This window comes from Salarias fasciatus, chromosome 18 (genome assembly GCF_902148845.1).
Source record: "Salarias fasciatus chromosome 18, fSalaFa1.1, whole genome shotgun sequence".
NCBI classification, from domain to species: Eukaryota; Metazoa; Chordata; class Actinopteri; order Blenniiformes; family Blenniidae; genus Salarias; species Salarias fasciatus.
In genome coordinates, this window is record NC_043762.1 from 18,401,575 (window position 1) to 18,417,367 (window position 15,793).

Below are 15,793 nucleotides of genomic sequence, written 5' to 3' on the forward strand. Positions count from 1 at the left end.
GTGGAGGGACAGCTGAACTCTTCCCGCATCTCTGTCTTTCTCTCTCAGTCCAACACACACACACACACACACACACACACACACACGCACACACACACACACACACACACACACACACACACACACACACACACACACACACACACACACACACACACACGCACGCACACACACACAAACCAAACATTCGGCGCTGCCTTGCCCATTAGTCCCTCAGATTTCCCTGTTCTAAGATATTTTCTTGAAAGTGAAAAATGTTTTATCTTTTTTCCACAAATGTACTCAAGTGTATTTAATAAAATGATTGATAAAGACAAGAGCAGATCATCCCACGGGGAGAAAATCGTAGTTATATTTAAGAAAGTGGAAAAAAAATCGCTTATGGTCTTGTCTGTTGGATGATCCCAATCTGACGGAGTTCGGTGAATTTTACGCAGTTAACTCATGAAAGTTTGTCAGAAAAAAAAAAAATCCAAGTGTCTTTGAAGTATTGTGGCGATTGTCCCCGCAGCTCCGGTTTAGTGAACTTCCCTCTGTCTCACTAACTTCAGTCTCTAGTGCGCACTTTATAAGAGTGCCTGCTAGTCCACCTCTTTTTGTTAAGAGGTGGACTTCATTGGCTTTATGGCAAATAGCAGTCTCTCCATCGGGTGAAAGAGAAAAACGGGGAGAGAGTGAGAGAGGGAGTGGGAGAGAGAGGGAGAGGAGGGGGATAATTCATTCACTTTGCGCACAAAGCGCAGTGGAAATCACCCAGGGGAACGAAATGCCAGACAGAGGGGAGAGGCGGACTCCGCCGCACCGTCCGAAAAACTACACCGAATCTGGATTTGCTGTTTAATTACTTCAATCCTTTTTGTGTTGTGTAATTAGGAGAGGCAACAAGATTTTGTGTTCAGAGAATGTGTAAGAAATGTCAGTGTGTGTGTTTGTGTGTGTGAGACACGCTCCGCACAGTGACAGGCGGGCTGAGATCCACAGCTGAACGCGCGTCCCTGTTTGGCCATTTTAAAAGTTGTGGTTCGAACAGATCGAGATGGCAAAGTAAGGAATGTCCAATAAAAGTGTGTTTTTTTCCCCTCTTAATTAAGAATAACCCGGTGAGACGGTGTCGTATCTGTCAGTCATTGAGCGACCCGAGCGCTGCGCGGCAGCACTGCACCTCGGAGCGCTTTGGACCCTGGACACCCCCCCCTCCCCCTCCCTCCACAGCCTCCCCCGTTTTCCCCCATCCACCCCCACACTGCTCGCTCAGCCTCGCGCAGCCCCGGCTCCAGCCTCACACACACACACGCACACGCACGAGCCCCCCCCCCCCCCCCCCCCCCCCCCCCCACTCCCCTCACGCCACTGCCTGCTACTGTCTGCGCGCTCCTGCGCTCCCTCCGCCGGCTTCACTCCTCTTCCCTCTCACTGATCGTCCCGGTATTTCCGCGGAGGGGCTGCACGCGCGATTGCGCTATTGATACCCACTTTACAGTGTGTCTGTGGGAAGTCTCTCTCTCTCTCTCCCTCTCTCCCTCCCTCTCTCTCTCTCCCTCTCTCTCCGTCCTGCGCTCTGGTAAACTAACAGGGAGGTGTTAACTACTTTTGCTTTTCCAAAGCGCCTCCCGTTATCTCCGGTGCCGCCGCTCCGCAGCCAGAAGGGCCAGTGCTACTGATATTCCCACTCCGCAGAAAAAGAAAAAAAAAAAAAGAAAGAAAAAAAAGTTTTCGGTTTGTTGTGAGGATAAAAAAAAAAAAAGAAGAAGAAGCCGGAAACCGGGGAGTCGTCAGCATTAGAAGCGGATTCTGCCTCGGCGAGGTGAGTTAACTCTGACTTGTCTTCTCTTGTTGTTGTTGTCGCTGGGTTTTGAAGCTTTTTACAGTTTGTGCTTCCACGCTCCTCCACGTTCCGCCGCTCCTTTCGGCGTTCGAGGCGCATTTCGACTCGTTTCTGTAAACTTTCTGCCGGGACTTGTGCTGGGACTTTTTAATGGCTGCTCGCGGGGACGTTTCCCCGCAACGCGTGGATTAATAATAAAGAAAAGGAAAAGAAAAGTCGTGGCACGGCCAGTGTCCACTTGGACACCGGGGTTTTACGCGTGTGCGCGCGAATGCGTGTGTGCCTCGATATCTGTTTACGTCCCTTTTGCGCGCGCGTGCCCGCGCGTGAGGATGCGAGGGTTTACAAACAAGAAAGTGGCTTCTTGAAAGCACTTAAATGAAGAGCGTGTGTCGATGCCATTACGCATAAATTACCATCACAACGCACTGAGGAATTACAGCACTGTACACCGCATCAACTAAGCTCACTTTTTTATTTTAATAAATATTAACAATAATCCCTCTTTTACTTTGAGAGTTCTTTAAAATATGCATCAAACTTAATCAATTTTTCACATTTTTCTATTATTAAGATGTCCTTTTTTTCCTATTTTTGCAGCGCTCCCGAGACCCTTTCTGACCCGCACCCCTGCCTCCCCGCAGCACTGCTGCTATTTGCTGTATTTTAAGTGAACTTTTACTTCTTTCACATGGGGACAGCGGGGGTTATGGCTCACTCGGTGTTTCTACCGCCGCTTTTTTCAATGAAAAGTTACAGTTGCTGCGGAGCACTAAAGCACGATGCCCACATAATGATGAGGGCATGTGGCTTAATGCGCCGCGCGTTGGCCCCGTTAGCGGGACTTTTAATAAAGCACAATTTTAATGCGTGACATGGCACAGATTGAAATTTATGAAAGACTTCTGTTTCACTGCGCTGTTTAAATCAAACGTTTTTTGAATGGGGTTTGCGTTTTAAACTTGGATTTTGATTTTAAAAAAAGAAGAAGAAGAAGAAGAAAGGAAATAGACATTTAATCCAAACAGCTCAAAAGATTTATTTGAAGACAAATCCAAAGTAAGAACGTCACGGAGAAGCGAAGAAAAGAAAAGAAAAAGAATAAAGGTGGTGTTTTTACAGCTTTTTCTGCCATCCGGGAGCACGTGCGAATAGAGCAGCGCTCCTAAAATTAATCTCTCGGAGAGAAACAGACGGCTTGAATTTAAGAAGAGGGTGGCACCGTGCTCGGCAGGCGCGTGCACGTGTGTGGAAACACACGCACACACACGCGGGCCTAAACACAGCTGGGAAACACCTGTTAACTATGGGAGCCTCTATAATTTACCTCCCGCCCCCCGCAAAGCAGCGCCCAGCCCGGAGTCCCGGGGGCCGAGAACCGGGAGCCAGGAGGCGGACTGCCGCCGCGGCTGCTGCCGCTGCTGGGTCACTAAATACCACATTCACGCACATCCTGCTCATCCCGTCGCCCCCATTGGACAACTTTCTATAAATGACTTAATCATTACCGGCTGTCCCGTTTCACAGGATTTTGTGTGCTTCGTGGTTTAATCCACACTCATATTTTTAATTATTGGGGCATCACCGGGTGATATTTTCCGTTTCTCATCTTCCAAGTGAAGCAAGGCTGAATTTTTTCCCCCTCATACTATCAGCCTCTTTCAGTTTCTCACATCTTTTTTTTCCTCCCCGTCGTGTCGGCCTCCCGTTAATCGCGTCCATTCCATATTTTTTTGGGGAATAAAAATTACGCTCATCCACAGAAGCAAACAAGTAGGGCTGTCGCGCACGCGCCCGTCTCCGTGCACACCTCCCGCACCAAGCGGCGAACTCTCGGAAGAAGGAATAATAAAATTAGGGAGTGTGGGAAAAATGCGACGGACTTATTAGCAGTAATTTCCAAGTTAAAAAGTCCGCTCAGCGCCAGCAATAAATAGCGCGTAAAAACGCACTTCTGGAGCGAAGGTGCGCCCGAGGCGGGTCATTGAACTCACCGCAAAGTGATGATTGAATTATAGCTCCTCAAAAAAGAAAGAAAAAAAATCAGAAACTACTTTTCACATCCGGACCCAGTGATTCCGGCGTGATGAATCCCTCCACATCGACTCTATTGATTGTCAGATCAACCAGCTCTGACTTCCAACGACCAGCCGAGCCTTTCAGCCAAACGCATTCCCAGGCAATAATTATCCTTTAAACGGGAAAACGAGGAAGGAAGCGATGTGCTACTGAAACGTGCATTATTTTTAAATTGAGTCACGCTAATGATTTGACTCCTGGTGCGGATGGAAGTTACGCCGTTTATTAGTTTTTCTCAGTGATTCCCAACAATTCAGAATTAGAGTGAGAAAGCTCTGATTTTCTGTGATTATCCGTAACTATATGAAAGTCAAATTCCACGTTCGGTGCAATTCTCTGCTTTATTTGTATCATTAAAATTATATTTCTGCATTTTAAAATTGTGCTTGCTTTTATAATCAAAGTGTCATTATTTTTTTTTTAAACTTTAAAACAAGTTTTGATTTGATGTATTTTTTATCATTATAGACATATTCTGAGTAATTTACTTAATTCACATGTTGCAAAAAATCATTCAGATTTTTGGAGATCAGTCAAATATTAGATATAACATCTCTGTCTGATAAGATAAAGCTGCATTTCATGTGCACTTCATTAGAAATTTGCTCGTGTTTGATTGTAAAATATTGCTTGTCAGAGTGCTGCTGGACCACGCTGTCAGTTTCCGTATCATTTCATTATTTTCCGCTTCAGTTTTTACCGCTGAGTGATTTATAAGCTGCCGCTTCTTTCTCCTGTCACTTCAATTAAAGTCGCTTGTTTCGCGTCCACTTTTAAATGCGCCCCGTTTTATTGACGCTTGGCCCCGATAGTGATTTTTGATGTAATTTATTTTTGATAATTAAAGATAATGATTTAGAGAATACATCGGATCTATTGGATTGAAGATGAAGATTGGCTATCTGCAGCCAGAAGCAGAAAAGAAGTTATGTATCAAGGAGACTGTTTAAAATATTTTTTCAATCAAATTTAATTTAATATATACATTTGACTATGTAATTTAAAGAACCTGAAGTCCACCTTATTTATTATTCTTATCATTTATTCATTAAGGCCTCGCCCCGCTATCCCTCGTCCCTCCCGATAGAATAGTTTGTGCGCAAAAAAAAAAAAAAAAAGAAGAAGAAAGAAAAGAAAGAAAGTGTCCAGGTTGGAGGAAAAGTATCAAAGATGATTTATTTGTCAGCGTTTTCGATGGTCCCCCTCCTCCCCTCTCTCCGTCTCTCTCAGCAGTCAGCTGTTATTGCTCGCCATTGATCTCCTTTGCGCCCCTCTTTGCGCAGCGAGAAGTGAACTAAAATTAATGTCCATTTCACACCTCTCCCCCGGATCGATGGCCGCGGGGAGAGAAGTTTATTTTAATTTGGATCCCAGGAAGCCGCCTCGTCTGAAATAAAAGGAAATCCTCGCGCCTGCTTAATTATCAGGAAACCTGTTAACTCTCACTTTTTATTGCGACGTAGATAATCATTAAGTAGCCGCTAAGCAGCTTAGAAATCATATCCATCAGGTCAAGATGGTTTTATCAGAGGATGGGAAGCACAAGTGATTATTTTATTGGGAGTGTGGCCATGGATTTATGTTGCGCGCCAAGTTTTATTTACCGTCATCTCTCTCGGTGAAAGGAGGAGAGTAATTAAGATTTTATTCAAGAAGCGGGTGTAACTTTGGTTTCAAGAGGTTTTTGCGCCTCCTTCCTCTCCTCTCTCCCTCTGATTCTCTGCTGCCTCGACACGATTGTAAATCCACAGGCCTATTTATTCAGGCCTGTATAACCACGCCACCCAAAAGGGGGTTATTTTACACCATTCGGAAATATTAATGCGTAATGACGCATACTTTGACATCTCACCCACCCCCCCCCTTCCTTCCCCCTCCCTCCCATAACATGACACTGATAGTAAATTAACCACGAATCGCTCAGTCGCGACTAGTTTGATGACCCCCTTCGGTCTATTAAGTCCTATCAATATGCACTAATTCCTCATTCTTTATTAAAAAAAAAGAAGAAAAAGCAGAACCAACTCCTCCATTTCTTCCCCTCCGACCCTCCTAGTTCGTTTTTGTTTGCCTCACCTCTCCATTCGCCCGTCTTGTATTATTATTAATAATATTTTTTGTAATAAACATTACCTACCGCAGCCTATTTGACATGCAGACGGTAATTGGAATAAACGCGTCGCCGGTAAATAACAAGTGTGTGAACGCGCAGACAGGAGAGCGGGGCCCGTCCCGCGCGATCCGCATCCCAAAACTTTGTCTTATTGCTGCCTCGTTACCTCTGTTATAATCTCGGTAATTAAGTGCAGGGAGCCGATTGCCATCATTTTATAGGCGGTGTATTGTAGGGCCTGTCTCTGCTTATCAAACAAACCAAACATTTTTCCCTCGCAGGAAATTGCAGCCTGCCTGCCAGATTGTGTTTTCAGGGAGAATTTGATTGATTTGTCTAATGGCTCATGTCTGAACTTGGATCCAAAGTTTTTCAAAATATATATTTCATAGACATTACTCACTATGTGCTTTGCAATCTGTTTATAATTTTAACGTGCTTTAATAAGAAGAGGTGCCAAATAAAAGTTAATAAAATGTACAGTTTAGTGATGATAACAGCAAAAAAAGTAATATTGTAGATTTATTATTATTATCATGAATATTACTATCATCAATATTATAATACATTTTAAACAGACCTGAGAAGTTTACTCTCACACAGACCCAAGTATTCGTTTTATTGATGACAGGAAAGAGGAGTAGCTCACGTCCAGTCCTTTTCTATTGGAAGGAAATCACTCTGCGGAGGGGATGCAGCGCTGTGTTTAATGGTTTGATTGCATTGGAGAAGGCAGCCACTGGTAATGCCGTTATGGGGGAAATATCACTTGGAGACGCTATTGGCAACAAGAGAAAGTCAAAGAATTAGCCTAATGGGGGAGGGAGGGGGGAATTGTGTCGGATGTCAGATACTTTCTATTCTCCATATTGCTCCGTGTCTCCTTCTCTCTGTGTCCGCCCTCCTTCACCACCACCTTTGGTGCCCCCCCCCCATGCCCCACCCGCCACATCAGATCTCTCTCTCTCAGGTTTCCCCCTATTCGTCAATTACACTGTGAGCCGGATCACAAGCTCCCTGCTTGGAAAATAAGCTAATATTCACCCCCACCTCGCCATGCAGACCCCCCCGCCCCCGCCCCCGCCCAGAAGACACCGTTGGTGCATTTGCCTTCATCGATTGCAGACAGGCACTATTTGTGTAGCCTACTTATCATTTTTCCCCGTGCAGCCGGTCGGTCATGCAAGCAGGAAACAAGATTGATACAGGGAGGCTGATCTGACCGGCACACACACACACACACACACACACACACACACACACACACACACACACACACACACACACACACACACACACACACACAAGCACACACACACACACACCTACACACACACACACACACACACCTACACACACACACACACACACACACACACACACGCACCTGCAATATTTGACGCATCTGCATGTCCGCACACACGCAGGCTGATATTCACCGTGCCTGCCTCGCAGCTTTGCGATAACTTGAGCATCTTCTCAAACCGCCCTCCCAACACTGCTGCTCGCTGTTTGCCCCTGACCTTTGACCTCAGTGACAAGCAGAACACATCATTTCTCTGCAATCGATAAATAAGTTTCCCTGTGTTTATATTATCATTATTGACTCCACTATAGAGGTTTTTTTTTTTTTTTTTTTTAACAGGGAAACAGGAGAAAAAGCAGCGTACCTGGCAACAGTTATTCCCTTGTTAAACTGGAACTAATTGGCCTGCATGCAGCCGGTCGTACAAACCGGCCAGCAGCCGCCTGTCTGCCTGCCAGCCAGTTAGATTAGTGGCTGCTGTTGTACAACGCGGCACAGCAATAAAGACTCATAAGAAGACGGCTGGTGCCACACACACACACACACACACACACACACTAGGATGGATGGCAAACTGTCACTTCTCGGTCGGCGAGTCGGCGCTCTTGTCATCTGTCAGGAGGGGAGTTTTTCCTTTTATGTGTGCTTGTCTTGTCTTTGAAAATGAGAATTTGCAAGTTTTGAGACTTCAACATAAAGGGATCAAAATGACAAAGAAGAACTTATTGTCTCGGTTGTATTTTTATTTTTTTCAGAACAGCCTTCTCTGGCTTCCTCAAGAACCAGTCCATGTATTAAACACAGAAATGAATTATAAAGGGTTTTTTTTTTTCTTATTCAAATGAGCTTGCTTGAACTGTCAGCATGTAATTCTGTGCATGGTGCACCTGACTAAACCCCACCTAACGTGATTTCAGGGAACTATAAAAAGTTTTGAGATTCGGTTTACCCAGGATCCAGAAATACACTCGCAGGATAGTAATGTACGAGCGGCGGAATGGTGTGCTTTTCCCATTTAGCCTTGTTGGGGAGCAGGAATTAGCTGGCCCTCGCTGAACCGGGCCTCGCTGGAGCTGCCATGAATAGAAACCTCTGCCACAGGTCAGAGCTGACTTCCAGAATGATTTTTGTCTGGCAGCCATGACCCGGTCACAGAAATCACAGCCTCATTTGAGAAGTAAATCCTTCTGCTCTTTGCAGGAGTGTGTAATGAATGTCACACAGAGAGAGAGAGATTTGCTCTTTTAATGCTTTTAAACTTAAGTAACACTGTTTTCTATGTATGTTGTCTGTGAAGTGCTGCATTGCACGCTCAACCAATCTTTATCGGTTATGAGGCTGAATATTGTGTCATTATCCAGCAGGATGCACAAGTCGGCCCGTTATTAAATCTTACAGTGATATTTTTCATTGCGGTTGCGTACATCTCCGGTGAGCTGCAGCAGCTGTTGACTGCAGCAGATAACCTGGTTACAAATTTCATATCGGAGAGGATGACAATGAGAGGACTTTTTTTTTTTTTTTTTTTTGTTAAAGGAGAAATTAGATATTTGAAAGACACCTGGAAACAAAATTAGGGTTTTTGCCGCTGAAAGCAAAGACAAGGACAAATCATATGAGAGAGAAAGAGAGAGGGGAGATAAATGGGTGTGATTCTTATTCACAAGGACATTTGAGCTTTGCCTCCCGGCCAGACATGAATGAGTAGATTTCAATAGTATCGACTGTTGCTTTGGACATCAGCAAATGCGCGCGCGCGCACACACACACACACAAACACACACACGGATACACATATCTACTCAGGCATTAGCACAAACACTGCAGTCTGTCTGGAATACAGAATGGACCTGCTGCGGGGTCAGCTCATGCTTTTTATCTTAAAAAGAACCTTAAAAAAAAATCACTGTACTTACAGATCCACGGTTTACTGTTTCCCTTTTTGCTGGTGTCATGGTGGCAAGTATTTAATATCTGGACAGTGGGATTTTAAATGGCAGTGTTGCAGACTGTTGCAAAATGTTGACTTTTAATGCAGTTTTAAGGCTGATTTGTCAGTCTCTAGCTATGCTGTTGCTTTTTTCCGTCACTTCTTCCATTATGTGTGAGATTTGTAATCATATGCACAGAAAGGTCAGTGAACTGTTTCAGAATTTATGAAAAATGTGTCATGTTCTTACTTTTGCTGGTCTTGTAAGACAAACTAGTGTTGAGAACTATGAAATAAGTTTTTACTGAGATGAAAAAAAGTGTTCAGGACTGATTTTTTTCAAGTTGTTTTGAACCTCAAACAGGACACCTACTGTGTTGCTGATGTGGGAGGTTGAATGTTTCCTGTAAAATGTTTAATTCGGTGGTTAAAATGTTCATTGCTTTAATTGTCCTGAAACAAGATGTGCCAGGGTTCTCAGGTTAGAGTGAAGAACAACAAGGGAGGGCTGATGGGAGGCTTCAGAATCCATAAATTTGAACTGAGAGTTTTGTGGCTTTTGGACATGAACATTTTGTTCTCAAGAGCGTTTCGCCTTTCGTATTTCCACCCACTCAAAACCCTTTAGATTGCTTCAGTTTTAATGCAAATATATTAATTCTGAGAACTATTTGATGCCACTTACAGACTTCAAAGGAAACAATGTTTAAATATGCAGTATGGTCATTTTTGTAACTTCAGATTTTCTATATATACTCAATCTGGCATATATGAGCAAAGTGTGTGTCTGCGTGTGTTCACCGGAGAGATGAGATGAATGACACAGCCTGGCCCGTCTTGTAATAAAATGTAAGAGTGGCACTTTCACGCTTGTCAACAACCTCTAAATATATCCATGGATCAGGAAGTGCAAACGCACACACACACACACACACTTAGACAGGCCTGCGGTTTTCACTGCTTTTCTCTCTGTCTCCATTAGGAAAAAAAAAAAAAAAAAAAAAAACTTCAGCAGCTTTGCTTCCCGACAGTTTCGCAGACACACAGAAATGCGTGCATGCACACGCGAGTCACAGTCGACAAGTCATTTTTATAACAAAAATTGGATTCCTCTCCGTTCCTCTCCAAAACTCCGCAGACACACTGGAAAACTTGATGTGACAAGTTTCATTGCCGCGTTGCAACGGCGACGAGCACCAGTTACACACAAAGCAGCCATGCAAGAACAATATTTATTCCTAACAGTCAACAAAAAGCGGGTCTTGGAGAACATGTGTGCTGTGTGTCAGCGGTGGAGTTTGGATCCTGTAAAAACACTCATCTCTTATCCTTTTTTCTGTATCTTGTAAAGAAAACTGCTTATTTTTTTTACATTTCTGTAATTGCTTTTCCATTATAATGATTAGTAAACACAGATGATTATCCATATATTATTTATCCTTACAGTGTCGGTTATGAGTAATCTGACAAAGAAAATTGCCAGATTTTTAAAAAAAAAAATAAGATTATTAATGGCCATAGTTACCAATTATTTCCCATGGATCATGTGGCTGCTCCCTCACCCCTCTCGGAAACTCATATTTCCTGAGTGAAAGAATGATGTTCAAGCACATTGTTGTTGACACCGCAATTTTTTCCGACCGGTACAACATTGTCACTTAAAGTGCAGATTCGACGTGAAGAGCCCCTTCTCGCTGTTTGTGTTTAATACCGCGCTGACAGCTGTATCATTCTTGTACACTGTAATCAAATTATGACAGCGTGGTAAATGTTCCCCTGTGACATTTCCTATTATAAAATGCATATACCCGGCGTCAGACAATGTGTGGCTGGTATCCCTCGGTGGCAAATGGGATTGTAAATGGCACCGACTGACATGCGTGTTTGCGCTACATGTAATTGCACTTGTATATTGATGATATCCATAGGTGTGTGTCATCTGGCATTATGATGGTTGTTTCAGAGACACGGTGGAAAAACATCACGGAGTGTGAGCGGCTTTTTGACATTTTTACTACAAATTGCACTCATATGAATAACACGTTTAGCAGGGGGAAATACCGATAAAAAAAAAGAAAAGAAAAGAAAAGAAAAACAAATTTCCTGCGTCCCTCTGGTATGGATTTCTCAAGGCCCAAAAAGCAGGCATGGATGTCTAAATCTGTGTGCTTGTGCATATGCACACACAGCCACCAGGCCAGAAGGCGGCCAGCTTGTGTCAGGCACCCTGGGAGATGAGATTTGTACCCTTTGCTCCAGTATTACACTCTCTTCTCTCACTCCCGTCACCTCCTGCTTTCCTGAAGCCATCACTCTTTTCTCCTGTTTGCTTATTTTGTCTTCCTAGTTTATTTCACCCGTCTTCTTTTCATGTTTTGTTTTGTCTCAAACTTTATTCCTGACCTGTTCTCCTCTTCCTTCCTGGATCAATCCTCCTCTTCGCTCATCTCTTCCTCTTCTTCCTCTTTCTCTGTTGCAGCCTGTGAGGAAATATCCAGTGTCCTCTTATTGGATTGGCTGCTTCATGTTGGCGGCCCTTCGCTCGCCGCCCCTCGGCCTGCTGGGTAATGATAATAAAATTGAAATATCCCAGTACTTATCAGTGTATTACCTTGCTATCAACACCTCAGACACCCTCCTGCTGGAGGTTACACAGGAGAAAGCATGATACGCCGTGCAGCGTGAATTGAGGGGATGCCAGCCGAGAAAACGAGAAACAAAGAGAGAAGCAGAGAAGAAGAGAGAGTAAACTGATAGACAGAGAGAGAGATGGAAGAATGATCGGAGTTCAGGTTGTTATTTCCGGGGCGAGTTGTGATGGATAGGACAGTGGGGGTGAGACGGCGGCGGCGGACTCGGAAGACAGGCATGTAATGTGAGTCTGTGGCATCTGTCCAGACCTGAGGTGTGTTATCGTAAGCCCTTCTCAACACTCCACACGAGTCCACTGTACATTTGCGGTAATGTAAAACATCTCACATCCCTTCATCTCTCACCGTGTCCGGGCCTTCTCCTCTCGCTTTTCTCTTGGCAGTTGTTGTCGAGTGCGTGTCTGTGTGTGTGTCTGTGTGTGTCATTGTGTGGGAGGTAGAGGAGCGTGCCAAAGCCCAGATCAGGTTTGGAAATTGATTTGAATGAGTGTTGTGGACAGCTGATAGCTATAAAAGATTTTCTCCTTTCATTTCCCAGGGAGTTTCTCCTTTGATGTTGGCTGGTAGTCAGCGCGGCTCTGAAGCTGGCCTCCAGCAGGCCGCGCTGCCACTTGATACTGTGTGAGTTTATATTTATTGTGAGTTTATGTATGCATGCATATGACTTGATGTTTGACCTTTTTGGGAGCCCTCAGTGGGGGAATTTTGATTGCAGTGCTGATTGTGATAATACCACTAGCATTTGTCAAATACAATTAAATCTATATAATTTTCAGACAATAACCGATTTGCATTTAGCGATTATATTTTTATCATTTAAGTGTGACGGGTTCATCTTTACCTCCTTCAAATGTTAACATATTGAACATATTGGACCTTTAACAAGCCAGTCTCCTTCAAATTGCCCTTTGGGGATAAAAATCTCTGAAATGTTATTTTGTCATTTCATTGGCTGCCTTTCTGTGATCCCTGACCGACCAATCGCGCGTCGCCATCTAATCCCCAGGAGGGAAGATTGTAGTCTGCTGCCACGGATGCCGAGGGGTCGCCGGGTCAAGTACGGCTAATTTATTCACTCAGTCAGATTTCCTCTGGCTCGTGGATGGCAGATGGAGAGGTCTGATATGATATCACCCATCTGAATCACCCAGGGGAGCAGGGAGGAGATGCAAAATGGAGGGAGAAATGAAGGGATGGGAAAAGATTGACAGGGAAGATGTAGAAAGAAAAATGGGGCCGATAGTAAAAATTGGGGAATTAAAAAGTGGTTAGATAGAGAGATAGAAGTCGGGGGAGCAACGCCTGCAAGAGTGTGGAGTGTGTTCGCCCCACCGAGTCGGGTGTTGAGCTGAACATTGAGCCACACAGGCTCTTATCAGATGTGTGTGTGTGTGTGTGTGTGTGTGTGTGTGTGTGTGTGTGTGTGTGTGTGTGTGTGTGTGTGTGTGTCCTTATCTTAAGACAAGTGGTTCTGGTCCAATAATATCCTGGGAGATGGTAAGAATAAGCGGCTTAGACTGAGATCTGAGATGGAGGAGGGAGGGAGCGAGGACAGATAGTGCCTGGGAGATGAGAAGAGACGATGAGGATAGAGAGAAGAGGAAGAGAAGATGGACAGATTAGCGGGATGGAGGACAAGGAGGGGACATTTGGAGAGAGATGAGACGTACAGGGCTGTGGAGATCGGAGTGGAAAGACGTGATGTGGAAATGGTTTGGATGCATTTTTATTTTCAAGCCCGAGGAAAAGACGAGGGGAAAAAGAGAGAAGTTTGGGGTTTGAAATACTTCTTGGCTTTTTGTCAAAGGGCAGGGATTTACAGGATTTGATCAACAGTGTCAACTTGAGGGCACTTTCTTCCAAGAGGTTTTGAATGTGTGGCTTCAACAACAGTGTCTGCCTAAGAACACTCTGTCCCCAAAGACTTTGACTTCAAGCCCTGGCTTCCAAAAGCTTCTTTATTAAAATTTTTCCACTCAGCTCCTCTCCTTTCCGCTACAAACAGACTGAGGGCAAGGCATCGATCATCGTCTGTTGAAAGGAAGCAGAGTGTCTCCTGTCCCTGAGAGTACCTGTCATTAGGAAACGATGAAGGGGTTTAAAAGAGAAGTGATCGGGTGTGTAAAGGGATTTAAAGTATTTGGACATTTTCAATGAAGAAAAACTCACTTAATTTTTTTTCCACCCAGACTTCGTTTTCATTTCAGGACTGTCCACAATGACGAAAGCCATCAGGAATTTCTGTTACTTTGCAGAGCTTCTTTCTCTTCTTTATTTGTTATTTGTTTTATCAGGCTGTGAAACTTGGAGACCTTGGCTCAGAGATCATTAAATAGCGCTGTTCAACATGTGGAAATGCAGGTCTTTGTGCTTCAGATACTAGGCAGCAAGCGCTGATCATTCTTGCTGTGTTAACAGGAAAATGTGATGTGTGGAATTTGCATGTTCTTCTTTGGTCTGTGAGACATTTTCTCCAGGTACACTCCATTAATCTTGAGCAATTCTAACAATGGCCCGAACCTAAATAAAGTACATATGGAAATTTCTGAACAAATGTTTGTTCTTGATGTCAGAATATTGCAGCTGTGATGCTGAGGAGAAACCTGATGTTTGTGTTTGTGTGCCCTCAGCTCGGCGACCACATGAAGATGACTGCCCGGCCTTGAAGACCTACAGATGTCCACCCTACCCAGACCGCTCTGCTTGGCCGACGCATGAGGGGAGCATCGTACGCAGGAGGGCGTTTTCCATCTCAACCATATATTGTGTTTATGGTCAGCGCTGAAGTGGACCGATCTGTTTAAATGACTGAAAGTATGAAACAGCCCTTTCCTGACATGGAAGGATCCAGACTGAAATGAGACAGTGAAGAGAAATGAACTGAATTCATTTTGAAGTCAAGTATTTCCCTGCCGTTTTTTCTTCGTGTGCATTTGACAAACAAAAGATTGTCTTCTGAACACCTTTTGTTAAAAAAAACCCCCCAAAACTGAGTTCTTTAAGTCTAACCCAGACTTTTACCTTTCCTTAGACCCTTATCAAGGGTCTTGGGTCCTGTGTTCAGTATTATTTGGAGGACCATCTCCTCCCGTCTGAGTACTGAGAGCTTTTTTTAAGTCCATCTCGACATGGACCTCCACAGGGCAGCGTTCAAGATGGAGAGCTCCTCCTACCTGCCCAATCCCCTGGCCTCGCCAGCCCTCATGGTGCTGGCTTCCACTGCCGAAGCTTCCCGGGATGCCTCGATCCCCTGCCAGCAGCCACGCCCTTTTGGCGTCCCGGTTTCGGTCGAGAAAGACGTCCACTTGCCATTTAACAACGGTTCCTACACTTTTGCATCAATGTACCATCGTCAAGGTGCGGTCCCGCCGGGATTCCCCAACAGGGACTTTCCTCCTTCCCTCCTCCACCTTCATCACCAGTTCGCCCCTCCCAACCTGGACTGCTCGCCCATCAGCATGCTGAACCACAGCGGCGTTGGTGCCTTCAGACCTTTTGCGTCTCCCCCAGAAGACCGCGATGGCGCGCCGGGCGGGTATCAGTCCGCCTTCACCCCGGCCAAGCGTCTCAAAGGTTGCCTGGATGCAGAGGCCTCACCCCACCTGCGGTACTCTGACGCCGAGGGGAAAGAGTATGACTTTGGCGGCGCCCAGATCCCACCGGGGGGCTCACCCAGCAGCGCCTTGAAAGCGGTGGAGGACAGTGGAAAAAAGATCTTCGCCGTGTCCGGCCTCCTGTCCGATCGAGAGACGTCCTCCAGCCCCGAGGACCGCATTGAGCGCTGTGAGTAGCAAATCATGTCTTCCACATTTGCACTTGGGGAACATGGAATCAGATTGTGATGCGCATAAAAAACACACTTAGAAATCACAGTAAGCACAAGTTTAAA

The 15,793-nt window shown here is 44.8% G+C and overlaps 1 protein-coding gene across 10 annotated transcripts in view; it reads left to right on the forward strand.

The window, feature by feature from the left end:
* The first annotated feature begins 1,401 nt into the window (after positions 1-1,401).
* rnf220a (ring finger protein 220a) overlaps positions 1,402-15,793 on the forward strand; it is a 140,783-nt gene continuing 126,391 nt past the window's right edge. For 4 of the 10 annotated variants that reach the window (XM_030116095.1, XM_030116097.1, XM_030116101.1 and 1 more), the window contains exons 1-2: positions 1,403-1,804; positions 14,535-15,687. In XM_030116095.1, coding sequence (XP_029971955.1) covers positions 15,033-15,687 — 655 coding nt within the window. In that variant the 5' untranslated portion in view covers positions 1,403-1,804; positions 14,535-15,032. Of the gene's footprint in view, positions 1,805-12,442; positions 12,526-14,534; positions 15,688-15,793 lie in introns of all 10 variants that reach the window. The other 6 variants (XM_030116102.1, XM_030116105.1, XM_030116103.1 and 3 more) reach the window with 4 other exon arrangements.